At 41.0% G+C, this 25,867-nt stretch overlaps 1 protein-coding gene across 1 annotated transcript in view; it reads right to left on the bottom strand.

Moving 5' to 3' along the window:
• SLC35F1 (solute carrier family 35 member F1) overlaps positions 1-25,867 on the bottom strand; it is a 263,621-nt gene that overhangs the window by 109,741 nt on the left and 128,013 nt on the right. Inside the window, exon 2 of the mRNA XM_072857893.1 lies at positions 8,905-9,080. Within this exon, the coding sequence (XP_072713994.1) occupies positions 8,905-9,080 (176 nt within the window). The remainder of the gene's footprint in view (positions 1-8,904; positions 9,081-25,867) is intronic.

Genomic DNA, 25,867 nt, shown 5'->3' with positions numbered 1-25,867 from the left:
ATACTGCATAAAGTGGCAGAGACAACCCTCTCATTCTGCTTACAGCTGTAGGATCAAGGGTACACTATTTTATCAGAACCATTAACTTCCTCATTGTGGTAGGAAGGGATGGTTGGTTTTGTAAACAGCACTTGAGATGTTTATGTATTAATAAGAAGAGTCAGACCCATATACTAACACTACAAAGGACAGTTATCCCTTAATTCTACAGAAAATCAACTGTTATGCTGTTTGTGATTCAGCTCACACCCTTAAGAGACAATTTATTATTCGACATACTGTAAGGCAATCTTGGCTAGATAGGGAGCTGCTTTACCCTCAAATAAAATTACCAAGAACCACATTCACCCCTGTGCAATGCCTACTGTGGGCCAAATGTCAAAGCTCGGTATGTGCTCACTGCCATGGTATCCGAGCATTTCCAGGATTGCACCGTGCAACACCTGGCTTGCCGCATGCTCAAAAGCCTTGATTCTTTTACCCAGAACATCTGTGCCCCTATCTGAATCTGTGGTACAAATATAAATACATGTAATGTCGGCTGCTGAGATGGGCATGCAAATCAAGCAGCAAGATGCACGAGTGTTCAAACTGCACTTCTTCAGAGCTTCCTCGAGCCTGCCCACTCATGCCTCTAGTGACAAGGTTTATCTTCTCAAACAGGTACTCACAGACTGGTGTTCAGATTAGCACCACGTTTGAAAGGCTGGCATTGCTCCAGTAAAAGTGTGCAAAGAGGGAGCTTCCCAGGCTCAGCAACAAAATCTAAGTCCTGATCCAAACAGAAATGCTTGCAAATATGTTGCAGATTTGCCCCAAGTCTCAGATTTAGGTGCTGGAATCACCAAGAAAAGCATCACAGTATAAAACGCCACACTGTGATCCTTTTTTGATTCTTCTAAATTCCACTAGCTACCTGCGATGTTGCAGCTGTGAGCTGAATAACTGCATTGCCTCCCGTTTTATTGCATCTGTGGTTTCTATTTATGGCCTTACTGGCATAGAATGGCCACATCTGGCTAAATGTACCTAATCTGTATGTACGTTTACCTCCAGGGTAAAACTGCCTTATTCTCAAGTAGTATATTCAGTACAGACATTGCCTCACAGCAATGATGCAGTGTCTTGATGCAAACATGGTCCATCACCCAGGACTTCGGCCAGCCTAAAGCTTGGCATCTCTTTTATGCTCACTGCACTTAGTGCCTGTAAGGTTTGCTCTCATAAAATATGCACTAGTCTTTGACCCATGGTGCAAATCTTAATGCTGTTTCTTGGAGAAACTCGTTGAGGGCATAAACCTGGCAGCCAGAAACATGACCAGGTCTGAACTTCCTGAAGTGAGAGTGACCTGAGCATCTGTGCGTTGAATTGCCTGATTTGAATCCTCCAGGGACTTTGTTACAAGGAGAGGTACCCTTAATTCACATGCAACCTTAGCCCAAATACACTTCTCTGTGCAGACAAGACCTCCCATTTCCTCATTTACATCAAGAGGATGGTAAGAGATGTCCCTTTTTTTTTTGTCCTCTTGTCTACATCAGCAGGCACAAGAAAAATGAGGTGCTCCTGTCCTTTCGCTTGAAGCCCTCTTGCAGCTTCTTTTGTCTCTGATGGCACAAAGGATACTTCTTTGAGCAGCAAAGCTATTTTGAAAGCAACCTAGTAAAACAAGAGGCATCTCTGGACTGAATGAGCTGCATCAAGGATCATGAGATACCACTACAGAGAACGCTACAGCCTGGATGCTTGATTAGGCCTGGTCTTTATTGCTTTGGGGCCATCAGAAGTGTATTAGTGTTTGCATCATTAAACCATGACACACAGCGTTCATACTTAACTGCTGCCACCTGCACCCTAAAGGAACAGTACTTTCCAATTTTCAATTTGTATGTGCTGTGGGATGTATATGATTTATTCCAATGATATGAGGCAAGAGGATAGACTGTGCTGCTTTGGCCAGGATTAACAGAAGGACACATATTTTGTAACATGGGACACGTGCTGTGGGTTCGGAGAGCAGGTGCCTAACCTAACAATGAGGAGCACAGAACTGAGAAATAAAAACACTAGAAAGAGCTGAGGTTTCTTTTGTGCCTTTACCTGCCAACACATTTTCACTAGGTTTGGGGCCAGGATTCCTCCCTGTAAGTGTTTATTTGTACCTTGCTAAACAGCTGGCAAAGCAAAACACACCTGATAAAAATGAAAATTCACTAAGCCCTGAGATACCCTGAGATGCCTGGTCCCTTGTGTGGGTGGAAAGGAGCAGCAGGGCCAAAGCAGAAAGCATCTGTCTGCTGGCTAGTGTAACAAGGACAGCTGACAATGAAAAACCCCGAGGACTAAAAAAAACCACCCCACCTCTCCACTAGGAATAGCAAAACAAAACAAAACAAAAGACAGAAAGGTCAAGCCTACTGGTTTTAACCCTGCCTTCACATCAGCAACGTGGTCTATCATTTTTTACCCTGTCTTCCTACCAGCTATGTGGAATAAATCATCCTCTGTTGAAATTGCATCTGTTTCTGTATTATGGCTAAGAATGTGAGAAGACTTGGTTGGACTGGGAAGGGAAATTCTGTGGGTTTGGGACCACAGAATAATAGGATCCCAGAATAAATAATAGGATCCCAAGGTCCATACAGGATCCCAAGGTCCTCTGAAAACTAGACACACAGGAAAAGTTTAACACCTCACTGAATTGTAACCACCTACGCAGTAAAATAATAAAGGTTCATGCAGTAGAGAGAGCCGCAGTATTCAGCATTTTACAGCAGGAAATTTTTAAAACTCATTTGAAAATAGAGGGAAAATTCAAACACAAACACAATGATTATGTAAATGGGACTGAACAGGAATCTGGCTCTAGTCATACTGTTTTTTTCTAGCTAGCTTGTTGTGGTGTCCATGATGTGACAGGCAAATCCCAAACACATATACATCATAATTCTTGCTCCTGTGAGCATGCTATCCAACACAGAAAATTGCACGTTACAAAAAAGATCCCTGCAATTTGACGTGCCTGTAAATAGCCAGCATTCTAGTTTCATTTCTCCTGAAGTACAGAATTCCCTCTGAATATGAAAAGGGCTCTTCAAAGCCCAGACAAAAGGACTGTTTGCCTGACCATTTTCATAACAAACATATCCCACACAGTTTGGCATCCCTAATTAGAAGCCCAGAGTAATTAGGAGAAAGTGCACTGCAGACTGCAAAGCGCAACACAGCAGGGAGAATCTGCAGTGCTGCTATGAGAATACCAAAGACCTGAAGGTCATTATTTTTCACTGGTCCCAAGCCATGCTCACTGCCGTGTTTCATTTTTACAACCCAGGGTTAGCCTGGCCCCCTGCAGTGGGAGGGCCAGAGGAGCTGGGCCAGCTTGACGTGCCTTCCCCCATGCTTCAAGGGGAATGCCGCCGCGCTTTGCGACGTTTGCTATGCGTTTGCAGGCCAGTGTGTGGGCTGGGTCATCGCCTCGAGGGACCGAGGACCACTTCTGTTGCAGGCAGAGAGGACCATGAGGCTGCTTGGCTGCAGCTTGTGCAGGTTTTGTTCAACACTGGAGGGATAACTGAGCTCTTTGTTCTACAGCAGAGGCACGAGCATACTTAGGAAACCGAACGATGATGAAATGCATCTTTTCTAATCAAAATCGCTCCCTGTCATCCTCAGTGAACAGACAGTCCCATATTTCTGAAGGCTTCTCATTGAAAATGCTGACGGGATCAATGCCTTTCCAGAAGACATTTCATCTCAATGGTACAACACATATTGCCCAAAGTACATTATATCTAATTTAGTTTGATCAGCTTAAATCATGTACTCTCTTTGTTTCCCAGGCATGTTCTTATGGGCAGTCGACAAAAAAAGGTGTTAATATCGAAGAAATTCTGGTACGTCTACCTAAGTTAAGAGCATAATACTAGCTTTGTGTTAATATAACATTGCTAGTGGAAAAAAATTGAGTAAAAAAAGAGACATTTACCCTTTCTATCATTCAATAAATAGCTGACAAGCACTGCAGTAAAACAGAGCAACTCCTATATAGCTCTACTTTCCTTCAAGTAGCCTGTTTCAGTCAATTTTGGGGAAGTAGGAAGGATGTTAGGGTGGAGGGGGGTTTCATGTATCTAAATGCAGATACATATTTGAATAGCAGATAAATCATGAATTTACATATGACTGAGATACTAATGTTATAAACCAATCCTAGACAGAAATGCATAAAAAATGATATTCCAGTAACAGGACTGCAATCCTTAACAGTCTCACAGGACTCTCTAGCTGACTCAGGGGCACAGATCACATCTGATTATATGTCAAATCTAAGACATTACAGTTACTCTAGGGAAAACCATATTTCCATTGACATATGCTATAACCTCATCACTTAGCCTAGAAGCAGAATTCATCCAGGCATACACATATTCATAAAACCTTTTCTGAACTAGCAAATTATTGCCAGCCCTCAGTAATGGTGGGCTGAAAATACTCGGTAACTTGTTGCACTAAAATTAAAGGAACAGCTTGCAATGTGGAGCCCTACTTGCACAGAATCTGGGCCTTAAGGCTTTATGGTTCCCTTCTGTTCAAAAGACATCTCTACTGCTCCCTCGTTTCTTGTTTTCCAAAATAACAAAAAAATAGCAGTTTCATATTTTTTTCTTTTTTTAATGATGTCTAGTAGATGTGTTGTTTTCATTTGTAGCATATGTGAGGTGGCTTTTAGAAGTAATTTATTTTTGGTGGCAAGCTGCTGATGCTTGCACCCATGTTGACTGTTAGTAATTAACACCTTCTGGTCCACTATGGACAATTTCCCACTTACTGCTTTTTAAGGTGTTAAAACTAATCTCCACCAGCTCTATATCCCATAGCTCCATTTCACTGATAGGAGGCTTTTCTTTCTGATAGCCAAGGCTTTTCTTTTCCTCAATTAATAATAACACACAACCCAAAGGAGTATCTGGAAGTGTCCTGACAAGATTTTGTTAAGCAGAATCCTCTGCTGACGAGGGGACTGAGCTGAGATAATACGTGTTAAAACCTTCTTCTAACTCAGAGGTGTTACAATGGACAAATACAGGTTTTGGCTGTGAAAACAACACGCATGAGAGGAAGTTACCTCAAGAGAAAGAACTGAGGAGGTCTTTATTACCTATTAAATTTTTGGCATATCAGCCAGATAAAACATAATGACATTCATTGCCTTATAATGCTGCATTAGTGACATTAATTTTATAGCATTGTTCTCATACAAAGAAAACTCCTAAAGAATTATATTCAGACCTCAGCACTGGTGCATTAATGAGCATTGGACTGGAAGCTCTAGTGGATACGTATTTGTGGGTAAGTGGCTACTGGCATCTGTGCATGCCTGAGTGTGTGCACTCCTAACTGTGAAGAACCTCTGCAACTCACCTCTTTGGGGAAATAATAAGTTCAACTTAAATTTACCTATAACAAAAAAAATTAAAATTAGCATTAAAATATCCAGAATAAAAGATAGAGTTTTCTAGATACGGGATTAATGTTTTAACGTTAGAGTTCAACTGACAGAAAAGGTGGCTGGATTTTGCATCAGAAAAATCCCAGTTTGGTCAAATTCTTTCCCTTTTCATGCCCTCTACCTGAGTAGTATCCACAGTTTAAGGCTCATATGAAAATCTCACAAGAACAGACCTCCTTTAACAGCTCTGTCACTTTTTATTTCTGGTCATGAGAACAAAATTGCAACAATGATGAAAAGCCTTACTCATATGGATTTCACCGCTTAAAACTGTTGAGTCCACTTTTACTGCCTTCAAACTGGTTCCCCATCTAGAGCTACAGGACAAGCTTTTCCTCTTTTTTTTTTTTTCACCATGGGAATGAAGCTTAAAAGTCCTCAGAGATTCTGGCACCTGCAGGACTTGTGCATCTTCTACACTGATGACGTGCATTCATTGCAAGGTGGTAGTCCTAATCTTTGCACCTACTCAAGGGCTGTGATAAAATTATTTTGGAAAAAAAATCTTGATCCACTATTTAAAAATGTAGTGGAAGCTGCTGGTGCCCATGGACTAACTTTAGCTGCTGGAAGCTGGGCATTCACTGCAGAAGGCTTTAGTCAGAAGAGCTCAGGAATCAGGAGCTTTAATCATCTGCTAATGATGATTTTCAGAGACCAGTGCAAATTCTACCTTTTCATTATCACTCAGGGAGTTTATATGGGGTGAGAAGACGAACAGCGAGGGAAGGCTAAGTCAAAGGGGATCCACAGTAAATCAAAATTTGAGAGAAGCTTCTAAAGAAAGAGGAGTTCCTAATGTCTCAGGAAATTATAGTTTTCAGTCTGCAGTGAAGTAAGGGTTTTTTTGGCCACCTCAAGTGACACCTCCTTAGCCTGTACATTCCTGCAAAAACCCCAGAGATTAAGAAAGCAAGCAAAGAAAAAGACAAAGGGATGCAGTTATTTTTGACAACCAGCCAACTTAGATGGTTTGATTTCTGAAGGAGAAAGAGGATAATTTAAAGAATCTTAAATCTTGCATAGAGTAGGAGAACCACATTTGATAAAAAAGCCTTCTGATGTTCTCAGCACTCGGAACAGAATCTTCCCATATAAAATTAATATCATTATTATGTGATTTCCATCTGTCAACGAAGCCAAACGATTAGAGCTGCTAGAAAAACTGCCTTAGTGGAACAAACACAGATAATGAATTTGAATAAATACACAAGCAAAAAGACAATGTCAGGCTCAATCACTTGGCCATATTAAGTGCCGAGTAAATGAGCTGGCTGTGTAGTGCTATACCATCCAGCAGGAATGTTATGCTGAGTGCCTGCATCACCGCTGTCCTTGCTTCTGTAGCCAATTCTGTTCTGGATTTTTTTGGACCAAGCCATCTTTCTTTTTTTGACAGCTCCTTTTCCAGACTATTCCATTGGTATTCCATTGGTACGCTTTACGTTGTTTGTATGGTCCATATTCAACAGCAGGCCTGTTCAAACACCTTCCCCAACCCTTCTCACTTGTCCAGAAAATATTTTTCACATATCCCTAACACTTTCCCTATTCCCTTCCCAAACCTGGCTTACTGGCACAACAGATAGCTCTGACAAACTCTCTTTAGTCCACCACTACATTTTTAAACAAAGTCAGAAAATTATTTATAAAAATAAAGTACAGTTTTAGTACATATTTTTATATGTGTAAAACAGAGTGCTTGACAGCATTTTTGAAATGTCGATATATACCAGGTGTCAAACATTATTCTAAATAAACCCCTGTAATGCACAGCAGTGTGCTGGCCCATATATCCTGTCACAAGCTAGCATCTTCAAAACAGTAAAATCTATTTAAAAGTCATAGGGACTTGGCTTCCACAGTATCTAAATCAGTCCCAAGAAGGACATTTCTGGGACAGAACTTGTGAACACCTAGGCAATCCTACACACAGAAGAATTATTTTTAAACACAGTTCTCCAGAAAGATGCTACTAATACAAGTTTTAAACCTTTTGCAGAGCAAAGCATGTGGTGATGTTTCCCCCTACACAAACTGAAATACCAAGACATCGAAACGCTGCCTGAGCAATCTCTCCTTATATAAGAGCTGACACTTCCTCTGCAGATTGGCCTTCATCACTTCTGAAAAATGTCAATGGAGACCAAGGTTTATAAAACTTAAGTTGTAATACATTTAAGCACTTTGTGCTGGAGCACAGCGGTATATTTTTGACTGTTCTTTTTTTGCACGGAAATTAAGTCCTTGCTGTTTTGGAACAATTGTGTATTGTGTCACAAGACTGTACTATGAGGGAAGAACTTAAGCTTCAGGGTTGCTCCCAGATCATTAACAGATGTGACATCAAAGAACGATCCAAAAATATTTGTTCCTGTAAGAAAACGTGAACTTCTCAGTATGCTGATAAATGTACCACGGCCTAATACATTTTGTAGTTCTTTCCCTCCATAGAGCCCTTCCCTCTTTATGTCAGGAGAGCCGAGTCAGGAAAGCACATGATATTTTTGCTCTTTTATTTTGCTTCTAATCCACGTGTTCTGTGAAGGTGAATAAATAAAACGATTACCAAAAAAAGAGTGGGTGAGAAATGTACTTAAACGCATTCACCTCCCACACCTCATCTGGATATGAAATCCCAAAGAACAGAGGATGGGCAGGAAAGGCACAACCCCCCTATATTATATACAGACTATCAGACAGAGGATCATTTGATACACAGTACCAAAGCATACTATAATGGATTTCTCACTTTGAAGGTCAGACTGGTTACACAGGCCCCGTCGCAAAGCAGTGGCAGGACTGTAGAGCTGCTCTGTCCACGCAGCACCCCAGTGAGACAGCACCTCGAATTCCCTCCCTTTATCTACTGCTTCCCAATGGTTAAAAATTGGCTGCTGTTTTTTTCTAACAATAGGTGAACTATTGAATTGCCTCGATCAGCAACTAGAACTAGCAAGCTCTTCTTTGCTTGCATCTGAGCTCTCCTTAGGCTACGTAAGATGTAAAGCATACTAATATTTCCAAGTAAGACATGCAGTCAAATCCAAAGCGAACCCTGCGTGTGTGGTTGTGGTGGCAGCAAGGCAGGTGTAAGAGGAGCATTCCCATGAAAACAGTTAGGAAGTGAAAAGTATTGATGTTTCTTTTTGCTTTGCTTTTTGTACCACTGTCCTCTGATGGTGGTACAAATCGATATCTACTGATTCATTCTTTGCTAATTAAGATTTGTTGGGTTTTTTTCAGTTCATCCAATATGTATTACTAGATAACGTAAATATGTGACAAATGTTAATGGGATATGTGTCTAAATCACATGGCTTGCTGTTGTTCTGCAAAAGCCTTTATCCTCGCTGTTTTCTACAAAACAGTTTCAGAGAGGCACTTACCTTGTCTGACAGCCAGTGTCGTTGTGTAGACCAAGAATAGAAGGATATAATTGAGGAAACTCTGAAAAACAGGTGTGTTGGCATGGAAATCTTCTGACAAATACTTGCTCGTGAGACCAATGCCACAGATAAGGAGGGAGAGTACCTGGCCAAGTGCCACAGACAGCAAGAGATCCCTAAAAGGAATGAGAAAAACACAGACATAAAACACTCAGCCCCCTTGCCAAGGAGGAAATTCTCATCGTCCTACAGGAATCACGTTCGACAGCGCTAAGACACGGGAAGAAACGCGATGCTTTGGTCAATGAAGGATCTGCTGGGTGTAGCCAACATAACGTTTCCATTTTATCCGCTCTTATCACGGGCTTAAACGATGCCCAAACACGCTAGCTTTTATTCGCATATTAAACAACAGCAGATGGTACATCTCTACCATTTAATTTTGCATTTCACATTTCACAAAGGATAAATGATAGTTTAACTCAACCAAAATACAGCACTGCTTCCTTTGAGCATCTTCCCTAACAGAAAGACCCAAGAGTATCATTCAGACAGAGCAGGAATCACAGCTCTTCCAGGACTTAGTAGCCACAGAGAAAAATCAGAGAAAGGATTTTACAGTGTTTCACTATCAACATGAATTTACTGTATAACTTCCTTCCCCTCATTTCATTTCCATTTCATCAAAGTATTCTTTCGATCTACTGTGCAACTATATGTATCTTTTCTTTCATCTTTGTCACCGCATACTTCCCCTTCTGTTTGGTGGGAGCAGGAGGTTCCACTTTTTCCCTTTCTGTCTCCTTCTGGTTCTTAAAAATGTATTTTCTGGTTTGGTTTCTTGCTTTAATCTGTTTTTCTTGACTTCGATCTCCAGTCTCCTCTGCATTCTCCTGTTACAAAGTTCCCCATTCTCTCTCCCCACAGGCCTCCGATAGTTGCTCCTTTTGTGCATGTTCTCTGTCTTCCTATGGTTTTCTCCTCTTTACTCAAGAAACTGCTATATCTGAAAGCCCACCCTTTTACAGTGTACATTATTTTTATATCCTTTCTTCAGTCTTCTCAGTGATATCCTTTTCCCTTCCAATTATCTTTGTCTCTTTTACTCTTCTCCCAGAACTTTATTATCTAACCACACAGCCCAACTCAGCCCAAACAATTCTCCTTTTCCAATTTTTGTCACAGGACCTCCTATACCCGCAGCACAGGAATACATATATTTTTTAATTACCCTTAAGAGGTTTCCCAGGTTCCCCATGTGTCAGTACTTTCGTGCTGACCAGGCTTGCTCCACAGCTACACCTTCCCCATGCAGAAGCATGAAAAGCAAAAGTGTTGGCCTGGAAGAGGAGCAAGCACAACTGCAAGGGAGAGCGAAAGGACATCGGAAGGGGACGTTTAGTCCAAGCCCAGCCAGCTGCTGCTGTCGCTGCCACCAGCCCCCAGAAAAGAGGAGCTGTAGGTCCTTGAGGGACCCATGAAGGAGAGGGGAAGGTAGGAGAGGAGCACGCTCTGCAATGTCTCATTAGAGCCTGGTTTGAGGAATGGGGATTAGGCAATCCTAAGGGAGTAGAGGAAGGAGGACAACACTCTGCTCAGCTGTAACAATATTTCATGTGTGTTCTCCTCTGCCAAACGGTTAAAAAAAATTGCTTCAAGGCTGCTTTGCTTTCCCTGACAGATTTCCCTGACCTCGGTTGTGCGTATTCGGCAGCAATGAGCATCTGTGCTCCTGCAACAACTTTCCTGGTAAACTCAAGTGTCAAATTTGTTTCCCTTTTTCTCATAAACAATCCTCCCACTAATGTGTCTCTGTGTCAGTCATGGTGTGATTCAACCAAACAGACACTGGAAAGCACAGGAGACTGGATAGTTATATTCAGCTAACACACCTCGCTGACAAACAGCCTGACACAGATAGTAAGAGAACAAACTTTATTGTGCTAAACCCCGTGTTTTGACGGGAGACTGCTGGATAAGTAGCAAGTTAAGTCTCCACAACTGCTGCCTCCACTTTCAAATTACTCACTCTACTGTGAAACATAACCATGGGAAACAAACATACTCCACGGAGATGACATCTGAGACTACGATGCAAATGCTGCCAAAACTATGGATCCTCAGTTCCTGCTGTTACCTGCTATGCTGTTGATGTGGAATAGGAAATTTAAATAGTGACTGCAATTTAAATCCACATATTAATCTCATAAACTTGTTTACAGTTCTTCATTTAGTTGAATAGAGTTCCCTACGTCCTTCTCCTGCAATGAAGTTTCACACAGGGCTGTCCTCTTGCCTACTGCAGTTTTTGTAGTTTTATTTAATTAGTAAATTAAATGTTTGCAAATCTGTATCTCTAAATGCATTGCCTCCTTTACCCGGGATGCAGGTGGTTATTAGCTGTTCTCTGTATCTCAGCTATGCCCATGAGCGAATGTTGTATTACATCCATTCTGGGACTGCATCTGTTCTGGAAAGAAGGATCTTGGATCCTACTTTGATTTACAGAAAGCTAAATGTATCGTCACTCATGAAAGGATTTTCCCAATAATATATTCCTTGCTCCATATGGCAGTTAGCTGTTGGACGTGACTAACCATTACATTTTTTCAGACTGGTGGGAAGTTTGATGAGGTCTTATAAAAGGCATAACTTTTTTATCTCAGATCTCTATATTCAGGTGTGTCACCAGGCCTAACCAGGCAGTACTGACCTCTGTATTAAAAATCCAACCAACAAAAAATGAAAAACACCAGGTAATTTTTCAAGGCTGTATACGATAACTATAGCCCTCTCCAGAGTACATTCAGATTCTGTCGTTGCCATTTTGCAATTTATAAAACAGACATATTTTTTTCACAGTTGATTCTTCGGCAAGTCATTCAACCACATCTACAAGTGGTAGTTTTCCTAAAGAGTTCAAGCAGCTGTCTACAGCCTTATATATATATAGCCTGTCCTCAGCTTCCATATTTTACATTTCATAAACATACAAACAAGAAGGTAATCCAAGCTAATTCAAATTCTATGGTCTTCTTCCTAAGAAGTCATTTAGAATAGCTTTCTATGTCTTCTGTCAATTACAAAATATGTCAAAAATTCCATTCACTATTGTATTACTGAAGTCATCAATGAAGACGAAGGATAATTAGGAGTTCAGTAAAAACAGACTAGACAAGACTATGAACCTGAACACCTCCAACTCTGTAGATGAAGGTTGGATGTGGATCAGAGTATAATCTCTGTAGCTTGAAATAGCCTTTAAGTAAAAATTGTCTTTTGCATAATAACAGAATGTAAAAAATGCAGAAAACTACTTTGTGGAAGACCAGTGCAAGTAGTACTGTCAATGCCACCGGCTTTCAAAACACTGCGTAAATGATATTGAATACGTACTGCTTGTCTCTGATTTTTGCACACATTTGGTATTTCTAATTATGTAAGAAAACTCATTCTGAAATCAAGCTGTTGTGTTCCTCCTCCAGTCAGAACTTAGTTAAACATTTCACAGATTATATATCACATAGAAAGATACGTCTTCTTTTATTCTTATCTTGTCAGTGCAAAGAGTAGCATTTAAGCAGAACTAATTCAAACGTCCATGAAGTGCTCAGACTTCAAGCAGAGATGATCCATTTTATACAGTATAGTTATTCCTAAAATTGTTCATGCCCACATTAAATCTCCTGCCATACCTAAAGATGTCCACTACAGACAGGAATGACATGTAGCGGCACAGAAGATTTGGTATGCTCCCCTTCTCTCATCGGTGTAGGCTGCAACTGACACTAACCGTTCCCATGGAAAACAAGTGAAATGAATAAATAAGAGAAACCAAAGCACAAAATCAGTAAAATGCTGGTTTTTGCCTTGGGTGAATGGAAGAGAACAACCCATTTCTCTCCAAGCAGAAAAGTAGAAACAAATCTTAAACTATTTGTTTTAATTAGTGACAATGTCAGCAGCAACAAAGAATAATACAATGTTTGGATAACCCTAATAACCAATGTAAGATGCCTGAATTGTACAGAAAGTGCCTGATAGCATTATCTCTGTTTCATTTTTCCTGCCAACAATGACCTAATAATACAGGAGTCTTAGCTCCTGCGCCTTTAATACCTGGGTAAGAATAATAACATACCTGTTCTTTTTTAAGAAGAAGTAAACAAACATGGAAAAGAAGCTTTCAGTGGCTGTGGAAAACCTACTACTTCCTTTAGACAGAGCAAAAAGCAACTAACTCATGGCTGTCATGTCCGGCACTCATTAATACCTTTCCTAAATATCATCATACTGTTGAAATATGCAACATGGCTCCTATCTGCAACACTTTCCCTGTTGGTTTTCATACCCTCCACCACTCAAAGACTGGCACAAAGCATGATTTCTTCCCTAAGCCTTTGGTCTATCATGCTGGCTTCAGTAGTACCTTCATTCACTAAGGAAGCAACATTCATTCATATCTTGAAGAAAAGCTGTGTGGTTTGAGGGCCTTCAAACAGTACACCAAAAAGAGTCTCACTGCAGAAAGCTTTATAAAAGTGAGGTTTTCTGCTGTTCAGGGTCCAATTTCTCTTTAGTTGAGTGCTATTTTATTTCTCTACTTGTATTCCATTTAAATCAAAATAAAGCAATTCTACAAAAATCCCATTTTCCCTCACTAAGATCAACAGCATCTTCTCAAGCCAAGTTAAAACAGGGAAAGATCTTCAGCTTGTCTCTAAACTTTGATCTCATGAATGCATAGAATCATAGAATCATTTAGGTTGGAAAAGACCTTTAAGATCATCGAGTCCCACTGTAAACCTAACACTGCCAAGTCCACCACTAAACCATGTCCCTAACCACCACATCTACACATCTTTTAAATACCTGCAGGCATAGTGACTCAACCACTTCCCTGGGCAGCCCATTTCAGTGCCTGATAACCCTTTCAGTGAAGAAATTTTTCCTAATATCCAATCTAAACTTCCCCTGGTGCAACTTGAGGCCATTTCCTCTCATCCTATCGATAGTCATTCACTAATACAGACCAAATAGAAGACATTCTTCTCCTGTAAACCACCAATTTAAGGCCTGCTCCTTGAATTTTTTTGCTTGAAATAAAATCCTGCATTGGAACCAATCAAATTAATTTCACTGTAGCCACGCTTGCTAGCTAATCTGTCCAACACTTCTTATTGAGTCAGATGAGTATTTTGAAGTAAGAAGTACATCAGAATTACTCCTAAACCTCCAGGTGTCACACTGCTAGGCATCTATCACAGGTTTTTCATGATATCCTAACAGAAATTAAACAATATTTCTTTATCGCCTCTTTAGAAGTGGAGCCAGAAGACAAAGCCTCATCTTCGCATTGGGAGACATTTAATTCTGTTTAAATGCCTGGGCTGGTAGCTGCTGTGCATCATTTCTACTTGGTCCTCCAGGCATATGGACATTTCTGTCACTTGAGTTTCTCCTTGTTTATTAGCCATGATAATGCCATAAACTTCTGAAGGCAACACATTCTCACATCAAAGAATTCCGAAGCTAGTGCTTGGTTCCTAGCACATACACACTGGCAGGAAAGTACTAAACAGCTATCCTCAGGTTCTCCTGTAATTATTTTTCATAAAGTTAAAACATTTAGCTTTGACTATTAGTTCATTTCCACGTCTTCCGCAGAACATTGGAATACCATTCACAACACAAACTCAATGCAGTGCAGCACTCAGAAGGGGCCACACAATCACAGCTGCTGTATGCTGGAGAATCAGTGACATGCAAAGGGTGGCCAAGTGATTGAAACATTCGGGCCTGTTTTATTCTGACACTAAATCCTGTTTTAAAGCACTCTCCATGTCAGTTTTCTTTTAATTTAATTGCTTTCCTTCCTCTCTTTTGTACTTTATTTGGTCTCTTTCCACTGATAGGTCCCCACTGTATCAGCTAAAGAGTACCTCAGAGGGTAAAGAACAGAGGCTACCGCTACTTTTAATCTCTAGCATGAGGCGTGTTAATCCTTCAGCATACCACAGGCTCCAGCAGATGAGAGATTAGCAGTCTGTTTCCTGAGCTGAGATTTCACTAGAGGAACACATCTGTAAAGGCTGCTCCATAGCACTGTTAGAGCGGGCCTGCAGGCAGGACCACGCTTTCTCCGTGATGGTAATGACTGCTATACAGAGTTATCACTCCAAATGTTCCAAGCGTGTATTTAAAAAAAAGAAGAGACAGATACACTTCATTTAGAGACTGATTACTGCTATGCCATAGCTAAGTTGATGATGTCTGTCACAGCACTGTGATTTTGCCAAGCTTCTTCACTTGAGTGCGTTTTAGTGTTCTTCTATAAAAGCGCAAGGAAAAATAAAACAAGGCCTTAAAAACTTTGATTCAAAGTGAGCTGAAGTTATGCCCCTATAAGAATCCAGTCAAATTTATTTAAATGTTTAAAGGTGGATGTGCAATCTTATCTTAAACACCTATCCCACCTACAGAAATGTTGACACACATTACTATAGCAAAAGCAGGAACGGCACACATGTCAAAACCTCAAATACCAACCACACATCCCGCTCCCACCCCCTTCCCCGGGATGTAGCTGCTTCCACTGTGGCTAAGTTCCCACACCACCCCACATTTGAATAGCTACTTAATCAGGACATGGACATTACTTGCATATTTTGCTTCTCGCACTTAATGCACACATAGGCAGCTTGTGAAAGAATAAATTAACAAGATTTGGTAAAACTTTTTTCAGGACAATCAATTGAGCTGTCATTGAAAGCTAAAGCTGCAGATTTTCTAATAGGTCTTAAGCATATGAAGCCTCCTATTAGTTCTGCATTGCTCTGCAATCGATTGCATCTAGAGAGCACAATTCTACACTAATTTTGCACGGAAACTTATCTCTTCTTATTCTCCCATTATTCTGACATGTCTGTTACACAGGGGAGAAATTCTACAAGTTGGTACGTGCAACCCTTCCCTCCTCTCTGCCTCTCTCAATAAGGTAAGGACTGCAGCGAGTATCTTCAATTAATGCATCAAAGCTGCTGCATTCTACTTCAGAGCAATTTACAGAAGTAGTCACAATATTCTATAATAAAACGTTCATAGCACTAAAGAGCAACCGAGTTACCCCACATATATACTGATAATAACACCCTTGGCACATGTACCACATTTATTCTATTAGTCAGCTACTCCCATAGTGTACATTCTCCACAATCATACTAGATGATGTCTCAAGAAAACAGAATGGTCTTGAAGGTCTAAACAAAAGATTTTTTAAATATGTCTGGTAAGGAAGAACAAACCAACCTAAAATATTTTCAGAATATAAGCATCAAGCCATCGTTGCACAGTGAAATGCCAAAGCCTGAATCCCAGCTAAATTCATATACTGCATTAGAATATGAATAACACTAATATTAACCTACAAATCAGAGAGTGAAACCCACGCAACACCAAGCCTATCCATCACTTAATTCCTACTGAGTCATTATTTTGAAATCTTCAGTTGCATTTAAATGATGTATAGGCTTTGTACTGGATCTTGGCACAAAGGGTGTATTTTCTGCATGGTGAGCTGCAGGGGACCTCGAGCTCCCACTGATGCTCAAAAGAAATGAAGATTCTCTGCAGTATCTTGAGAGGATTAGCTCTTCATTTTCCAAACGTGAACACTTTAGTCTCTTTACCAGAGGACAGCACTGTGGACTCCATGCATCTCAAATCTGTAGGCTGGTCTGAAAAGCTCCAGGCCTTGATATTCTAGGCCTATTTTTCGAAGAAAAGCCAGCAGAGGAGTAAAACACTACCCAAGAGTTCCTCAGCTGTTTTCTGCTCTGTATCCCAACTAAGCTAAAAATTACTTTTTTTTTTTTTTTTAACCAAGACTTTGAGCCCTTCCAGGTGGGCCAGAAGTACAAAATTAATTCCTTCTCCACCACCTTTAATTAAAGGTGGTGGAGAAGGAATTAATTCAAAATTAATACAAAAATTAATTCCTTCTCCACCACCATTAATTCCACCTCCACCACCTCCTTTGCACTGCAGCTCTGGACCAAACCTTACAGATATTTTCTCAGCGGAGGGAAGCTCCGTATTGCACGGTATTGGCTGTACCCGCGTGTTCCCAGTTCCCGTGACGTGTCTGTAACAAGTCACTGACTGGGATGGGCCCCAAAGGAGGGAAGTGGGGTCGTTCTTCCCTTCAGTGGCCCCAGGGAGAAGGCTGTGGGGACGGCAAGGCCTGGGCGGGCAGAGGAGAGTCACCGTGCGAAGCCGAGGGCTGCAGCTCAGGCAGCGTCCCAGGGATGGCCCTGAGGAGCAGGGAAGGGACAGCCAGACCTGGCCACGCGGCTGGTGCTCCCCAAGAGCTGGAGAAGTCCCAGCAGTCACCACATTGACTGGAAGGACACACCGGGCAAGGGGAGAGCTGCGCGCATTTCTTATTCTTCCTTTGGCTTTCCTAGTTGCTTTGAGGTTTTCCTATTCAAAGCATTAAGGTTCTAATTTTTATTCGAATACAACTGGGCTTGAATTTAAGAGTGTTTGGGGGAAGCGCACTAAAATTCAAGGTCTAGCTATGTCCACCTCAAAGTTGTGGCTGACTCGGGCTCTGCTGCTTGTAAGTGACAGCTTGAGGGACCAGCACGGATTGCTGGCTTCAGATAAAAACAAAGCAGAATCATATTCAGCAAGTCTTGGGAGTCTCTGGAGCAGTTCCTTAAAATGAGATCTTACCTAATAAATTTCCCAATTTCTTGTATATTGCCAATTACAGCAATTCTTGAAAACGGGTTTCATTTATTATAAGCTTTTACCCCAAGTTCACACACACACATGCTCATAAATTATGTGTGTTTTACAATTCTTTAATAACAAAGGAACTGGAATTTTTTAAAACTATTCTTACACATCTAAAACTTACCCCTGCACTTAATATCTAGCAACATACTGCTGTGACAATCTGCCGCACTGACTATTAGTGCAAAGAAGGCACTTTAAAAAATTATTTTTTAATAAGAAATACATTTAAAAATAGCAAAGGAAAGTGTGGTGACAAAATTTCCATGCTATTATCTTAATGGAGTCCAGTGGTAAATCATTACAGGCAAACTGGAGACAGGGGGCTGTGTGGGTGCAACTTGTTAACAGTCAGCTTCATTCTACCAGTGAGCCAACAAAGAAAAAAAAGCAAGTTCATCCTAAAAACATGCCTAAGTTTTGAAACAGCCAGCTGCCTTCCAATCAGCAATTTCCTAGTGCTTTTTCAGCTATGAATCACAGGACTTGGAGCATGACAGGCTTTTTCTCTTTAAGAATGAAGGTCTCTCCATATACAGTTCTTGGCAACTTCCCAGTCTATGGAGCACTGGATAGACTGAAAATATTCCAGTCTTTCTGATGGAATAAAAAATATAATTATAGATGACCATGTGATAGAAGAATTGTATTTCAGGTTATTTTGGCCAAATAAACTGACTGAAGCTAGCTGCAGCCCATAAACTTTTATAAATTGTCACTGTCTACCCAAGTATGACTAGAGAAATTAAGACTCCTAGATCTAAAGATTTGATCTAGATTGGAATAATAAATGACAGAATTAACTTTCCACACAACAGCTTACAAAACTGGTTACAAACACTAATTGAGGAATACAGTACTTTTAAACAAGTAACTCTTCTTCCATAATTTTCCAGAAACTAGTTCAAAAAGTGAGATTTCCAGTCTTAGAAATAGAATAAGGGACTCAAGTATGGATAAAGAGTAAGCTGTAATTCCTCTAGGCTAGAATTCGAACACTGTGTTCAGTTTTGGGCCCCTCACTACAAGAGAGACATTGAAGTGCTGGAGCGTGTCCAGAGAAGGGCAACGAAGCTGGTGAAGGGTCTGGAGCACAAGTCTGATGAGGAGCGGCTGAGGGAACTGGGGTTGTTTAGTCTGGAGAAAAGGAGGCTGAGGGGAGACCTTATTGCTCTCTACAACTGCCTGAAAGGAGGTTGTAGAGAGGTGGGGGTCGGTCTCTTCTCCCAGGTAACAAGTGATAGGATGAGAAGAAATGGCCTCAAGTTGCACCAGGGGAGGTTTATTTAGACTGGATATTAGGAAATTTTACTTCACTTAAAGGGTTGTCCATCACTGGAACAGGCTGCCCAGGGAAGTGGTTGAGTCGCCATCCCTGGAGGTATTTAAAAGACGTGTGGATGAGATGCTTAGGGACATGGTGTAGTGGTGGACTTGGTAGTTAGGTTTATGGCTGGACTTGATGATCTTAAAGGTCTTTTCCAACCTATACGATTCGGTGATTCTGTGATACTGTGAACTCCATATGAAATATGACAGCTGCTGAAAATATTACATTTTAGCCTATGAAACCTAGGCAATCATAGGGCTGCTGATCACTGTTATTTTTATAATTCAAGAATAAAGCACACAAATAGATGTCTTTTTATTAGATAGATACTTCTTCTTACTCTGTTCCAAATGCACCAGTTTGAGCTTTCAGCTGTTGGAGGAAACTGGGACATGGAAGGACTGACAGCTCTCTGTCTCTTGGAGAAAACAAAGTTCTCTGTCAAATTTCATTAGTTCATCTCACTTGCAGTGGTTTTTATGCCTGAGGCTCAAGGCATTATAAATACAGAGATGAATATCTTTAGATAATATAAGAAATGGTTTTAAAAGTTTCAGTTCAATTGAGATCATCATTAGCTCCCAGTTTTCTCAGAGGAGCTGAGAGCCCACAGTAATAGACCTGGATGATTCCCAGCGCCAAGAAAAATAGCTCACTAGTGCCCTAAGAAGTACAACATCACTCCTTATTGCCCTCTTGCCATTACTGTACAGCGCTAATACAGTTTAAACTGATGGGGGTTTATGGACTAAGTCTTACAGCTATTGAGAGACAGCTGATAAAGAAGGAGGTGAAAAGCATTACAGCTCCTGCTATACCCCTGCCACTGATAAGCCAATCTTGATTGAATGCTTTGATGGAAAACAAGTTTAAATGACTCCAGATTCCTCAAGTGATAGATGCTACTGTAACTTAATTCAGCGTTGTCAGAAACAAGAAGTATGTGCTTGGAAAATTAGTCAGGGTTCCTAGAAAATGGTATGTATGATGGTATGATGGATGATTTCAGATTTGTCCTGATGCTCCTGGAAATTTCAAAAGTCGTTTCTGAATTTCTGTCCCTGTAAAATGCATAACTCTAAGCATATGCATTTCTGAGTACTGGCTGTGCATCCACAATTAGGCACCTAAAGCAATTTTAGTTTATTTGCTCCTCCAATAAAATTAGAGGTTAAAAAGGTGGCAGGTATGAATATTGAAAGTGTGAAGGTGCATCTATGAAGATCATGGCTGGTTTTTGGAAAACTAAAACTACTAGTTCAATTATTAAAAGATGTAGATTTTTAAAAATTTTTTTTAATATCAGCACATCTGCAAAATGCAGATATTAAATAACAATGACTGTTCATTCTAGAGAGCATTTAATATCTAATGTAGAAGTTTAATTTAAAAATCAAATTGATCTGCCTGGCTTTTGCAAAATCTTTTGCTTGGCTAAAACTAACTATATATAATGCTTCAGAACACAACTATTACTTTTTTTTTTTTTTGCAACTTTTCTGGAACTTATCAACGATGTTTTCAATAACAGTGAAACCCAGAAAAATTGAAAAATCCCTGCTTCAGTGGGCCACGTTTTCTCCCCAAGTAGGCATGTGCAATTCCCATAAATTTGAATCTTCTTTACAGTAAGTTCCAACTATCGCCTACATTCTTAAAACACCTAAAAGAAACCTTACGAAAAATGTCCTTACATTGGCCCCTGCATATTGGCCCCTTAATTGCACCACTGGTACAGAAAGACAAAGGACACCCACATTAGCATTTCACTGAGGATGGCACTAAGCTGCTACACACTTTCCCACATCTCCAGCTACTTCAAAGGAGAGAAGCCCGTGTGCCTGTGGCTTATTCTGACTTCGACTCTTCAAGGCCTGACCTTCTTTCACTGTTTCCCATGTGTGTGCTAGTATTGCTGCTGCCTCGTTCTGCAGCCCCTCAAGCAGGAGTAATGCTCAAAGTTGCTTGCTCATGGATATTATGACAAACGCAAGGACATTAAAATTTTATGCTTTTTTTTTTCCCCAACAGTTCTTTAATGCACAGAGGCCAGGATTTTTCCCTTTTGGTTAAGTGTCTTTCTCTGCCCTCTTCTTGCCTGTGAAAGCTGCATACTTAGTTTCATGGTGGCACAACTTCATTAAGGAGGACCAGAAAACACCCCCATCAGATCCACCTCTAATCTGGTGGTTAATACACCACAGGCGGTAGAATGTATGAGTTTGAGTCCTCAGAACAAGACCACTGAAGCCACATAGGCACACAATTTAAAGGTTCAGCTGTTTCACAGAGCTGGGTATCACCTTCTGGAAGAGAAGTTTGTGCTCCAGAGGAACTGCGGAGGCACAGCTGGAGAGTGAATTCCTGGTTTAGGTAGGTAGGTAACTACCCCAGGGCTGCAGTAATGAGGGATTTCAGTAGGCTACACCCTTCCTGGCCCAGCTGGTTTCCCTTAATAGGGAATTATGGTGCTTAACTCAGGCTGACAAATTCTGCTGCAAGAGCTATCATGTAAAAATGATGGTAGCAAAGCTCAGCATCATCACCTCCATGTCCCTCTGCAGATCTGGGCAAAGCTGGGTGCCCAGAACTGACACAGTGATAATCCATAGTTGCTTTCACAGGTCCTCTCTACCTTTCTACTTCAGTGATACCACAGGTCTGCGGGAAAGGAAGCACTGGGTGAAAGGGGCCGCTGCAACACCAGCCTCCTCAAAAGGATGTGGAATGCAGGTACTTCTCCCTCTCCTTGCTTTTGCTTTTGCTGTTTGCTCACTACACAGCAGCGATGGCCATTACCCAGCCAAAAATACATGGGAGGCCCAAACTTCTGCATCTGCATTTAAATTTCTATTCCATATAATTCAGAAAGAAAAAAGATATTTTGAGCGGAAATTACAACTGGAGAGAATTCACCTCCTGCTAGATGGAAAGTCCAGCTATCTGCAGCACAAAGTTCTTCATTTTTAGGTATGAGTGCAACGGTTCTGGCTTACTGCTCTACCCTCAGGCGCCAAGATAAATCTCTCCCTTCTTCTCTTCCTTTCAGTTCGGTGAAACAGCATGACTGCCTCTGTCAACACTGTAAATTTACTACAGACCTGACACACAATGATGGAACAGGCTCAGTTGAAAAAACATAAGGGCACTGATCTCATTTTTGCTGTTTTTAATAGAGTTTAAAATTGCAAGGTGTTTGAAATAAAAAAAAAAAAAATTGGAAGTGATCTGGGAAGGTGTTAGCTGCAGATTTTTAGAGGGTCAGGAGAGAGAAATTCCTGGCCTACAGGATCCTGCTGTCGTGCCAAATGTACGACCAAAGCGACCAAGGACCTAAAGGATGAGAATGATGACTCGCTTAAAGTAAAATGAAACCTGTGAAGAAAGGGCAGCTATAAGGTCCTCGTGCAGGAGATAAACCGAGTCTGACACTTTGATAGAGCATTGATCTGCCTATGCTCCCTGCCTCTCAGGTTGCTTTATTGCAACTTCTTTGTAATATTAGCATCTATATTTTGGATATGCAAGAAAAGAAAAGAAAACTCAATCATGTACAATAGATGTTCTTAGTGGGATTTGGCTATAATTTTGCCTTCCCAGCACTGAACTGTGGAGTCACACAAAGGTGACGAGCAGGCTGTAACCCGGCCACTGAGGGTCTCCTCAGCGTGTGTGGCCGATACACCATCTCCTTCCCATACAGAGGGTGACGGCAGGCCAAAATGCACTCCTGAACCAGGAGAACATGGATCAGAATCGACATCCAGCTGCAGTAAATGAGATCAGCCTCATGAGGCTTTCCCAGTTTATGCTGGGAATTCAATCAGCAGCACACGACTCTCCTGACGGTGGCGGGTACGGAGGAGGCATAGATCTGTTCTTCCCCTTATCCTTCAGGTGTGCCAACCTCCCCATCCCTGGCACTGGAAAATGGCACTCCTGTATTATCCCTCGGGATGCTCCGCATGTAGCGCTTCACTGGAGGCACTCGAATTGGTTCACCCTCACGTGCATGGATTGGAGAGCAGCCTGCACAAGCTGAAACTGTCCTCTGAAGAAGCTTGTCTCCTGCAAAGACAGCCATGGAGGATGCCATCCCAGCTCAGGCATCTCTCCAAAATGATGGCTTCTCAAAAATGGAATAAAATGTCCATTGGGGCGCAGGGAGGCTTCCTCACAGACCAACTGCTTTTCTTCAGCAGAGGATCTTTCACCTCCCAGCCATATACAAGCGTGGTCACAACCTTCGGCTGGCAAGTTTATTTTATTTCCCCTCCCAGCACAGTTTAGATCTGTGCTTGGAGCAAAAGGAGCAGGGGGTCAGTCTGACAGTTGAAATGAAAAGTGTGAGGGAAAAATCAGGAATTACATCATTTTCTGTGCACACATGACATTTGAGACACTGTTCTAAAGCTTTACGCAGCTACTGTTACAAAAATACATGCATAAACCCACCATTAGCATTAAAAAGAAGAAGAAGAAGAATTTCTGTGTCACTCAATAGCATTTGCTCTCCACAAGTTACCCCTCTGAAAGGCATCTAAGGCTGTAGTTATAACCCAGGGATAAAATCCCAGCCTTAGCTCTCTGTTTCCTTGCCTTTTGGAACTGAAGTTAGCCATTAAATAGGATTTCACTGTAACAATATGCATTTCATTTTCCATTGATCCCCCCCCCCCCAATAAGAAATAAGAGAAATGGAGAAAAGGCAGAAATTCTCTCGTAAGCTGCATGAGTGAATCAAATGACATACCTATCATATACAGCACACGCGCTGGGCTAAGGGATTATATTCATGCAGGCCATACTGCGACATGATTGTAGGTATCTTACACATTGCTTTTGAGCAAGATGCACTGGTTAATTTATGTGTGGAAGGGATTACCTGACAAGGGCCACATAAGGCTGTAAAGCACCTAAATACTTCATAGATATAAAAAAAATAAATGAGCTTTTAATTTCCTTCCTTAGTTTACTTATGGATTAAACCAAAATTTGACTAAACTGTAATTAAATTACTCTGTATAAGTCAAATACTTTTGTTTATGAAGCCCAGTTTGAACACGTGGATCCATATTTATACCTGAGTTAATCAGGTGCAACTCCTCTGGGAGGTCCCACTGCCGGTGACCCGAGGCCGAGACGGGGCTCACCGTGACTCGGGAGCATGCTTTCCTAAGGTCACTGCACTCACCCCGCAGTTCCCCACACAGAAATTTGGCTGCAGGTCAAAACATCCCAGTGGCCTGCCCAAGCAGGAACAGGGAAATGCAGAACAAGACTGAAAAGTTGTTGAGGCTTGTGAAATATAACGAGTATGATTTACCCAACGGGATGACATTCTGCTTTTTCAGATTCTGTTCTTTATAAAGAAGATTTATTTTCTTGGGAAGACAGATGGAAAGGACATCACAGAAGACTGTTTGCAGCTGCAAAAACATCTTTACCCACTAAAACCAAATTTGGCATGACAACGGCCCTTCAAATGTTCAGCTTCACATGAAACTAATGAGGAGGATTTTTCTTCACTGTGACTATTTTCCTATTGCTCCCTAAGTCTGATCACTAGGCCAAGTGCCTGGACAGACATCAGAGGGCTTCAAAGTGGAAATTATCTGCACAAAACAGTGGCAGTCAATGAGAAAGTTTTGGTATCAACGGCCATCAAATCATGCCACATTGCTGTTACAGCTTCCTTACTGCATGCATCTTACTATACAAAGGTAGGTAGTATATGGCCCTTCAAACGTGACAGCAATCTGAGAACCAGATACTATTTTTTGCTAGTTTTCAGTTTACGCTGTTGGGATGTATCACACTTCACCTGTGTGTACTGTACAACTATGTGAGGTATAGAATATCATCAGTATCATATTAAGGTGTACATATAAATATTTTCATGCTCAACTAATATGATTATGTATATGTAGGCATACTTGAGAGATAGCATGGGACCAGATGAGAGAGATTAATCTTGTAATTAATTGTGTGCTTGAATTTAATTTATATGCTTTTATTATTTAGTACCTGTGTCAACCACTTAATTTGCCTGCAAATCATTTTCTTATATAATATTAATGAAACATGCTATACTGAAATTCATCAAACTATGGAAATTAGAGATTAGGAAGACTCATTATACCATCAATTTATCCTCTTCTAGTTTGAAGCCACAGCTCTTGAATTGTTTTAGAAACCACTCCTTCAACAGTTCAAGAAAGAGCATTTGTGGCAGAATGGACAATGATTATTCATAGTCAGAGATCAGAATTAAAAATCCGATTTACACTGTGGAGCAAACTACTTATGGGAGTCTAAACTTCATTTCTTTCCTCAAACAAGACTTTGAGAAGGAAGAATTAATAACAGTAATACTCATTTCAACACAAACCTTGCACAAAGGTCAATGTTTTTACAGTTCTGTACATATGACATTCTGAGCAAATGAAGATCATGAGATTTACACAATAATAAACCTACAAATCTGTCTGCACAACCTGCTCAAAACAATTCATGCCCAAACATGGAGATGGGACTGCTTGGGGTGCTGAGGGGCTGCTGACTGAGCACAGGGAGAGATCAAATAAATGAGAAACATCAAAGTAATCGCTTGTTTAATCTTTGCTAAATTGCTTGCTTAATCTTTGTGTTAGTCTAATGAATGTTTAGGGCACTCCTGGACTACTCAGTTGGGAGGGTGCACTGCTGTATTTCAGAAAGAGTGTCTGGAAATGAGAATGGCTGGGAACTGGCACTGTTGAGAGAAGGGGAAGAAATTGCTAAGATGAGAACAACCTGTCTACAAGGTCCTTGGAGGTCATACTGGGTCTGGCT

Source organism: Ciconia boyciana, chromosome 3, assembly GCF_034638445.1.
Source record: "Ciconia boyciana chromosome 3, ASM3463844v1, whole genome shotgun sequence".
Lineage (NCBI taxonomy): Eukaryota > Metazoa > Chordata > Aves > Ciconiiformes > Ciconiidae > Ciconia > Ciconia boyciana.
Note: the sequence above shows the minus strand (reverse complement) of the source record. Positions and strands in the feature narration are given on the sequence as shown.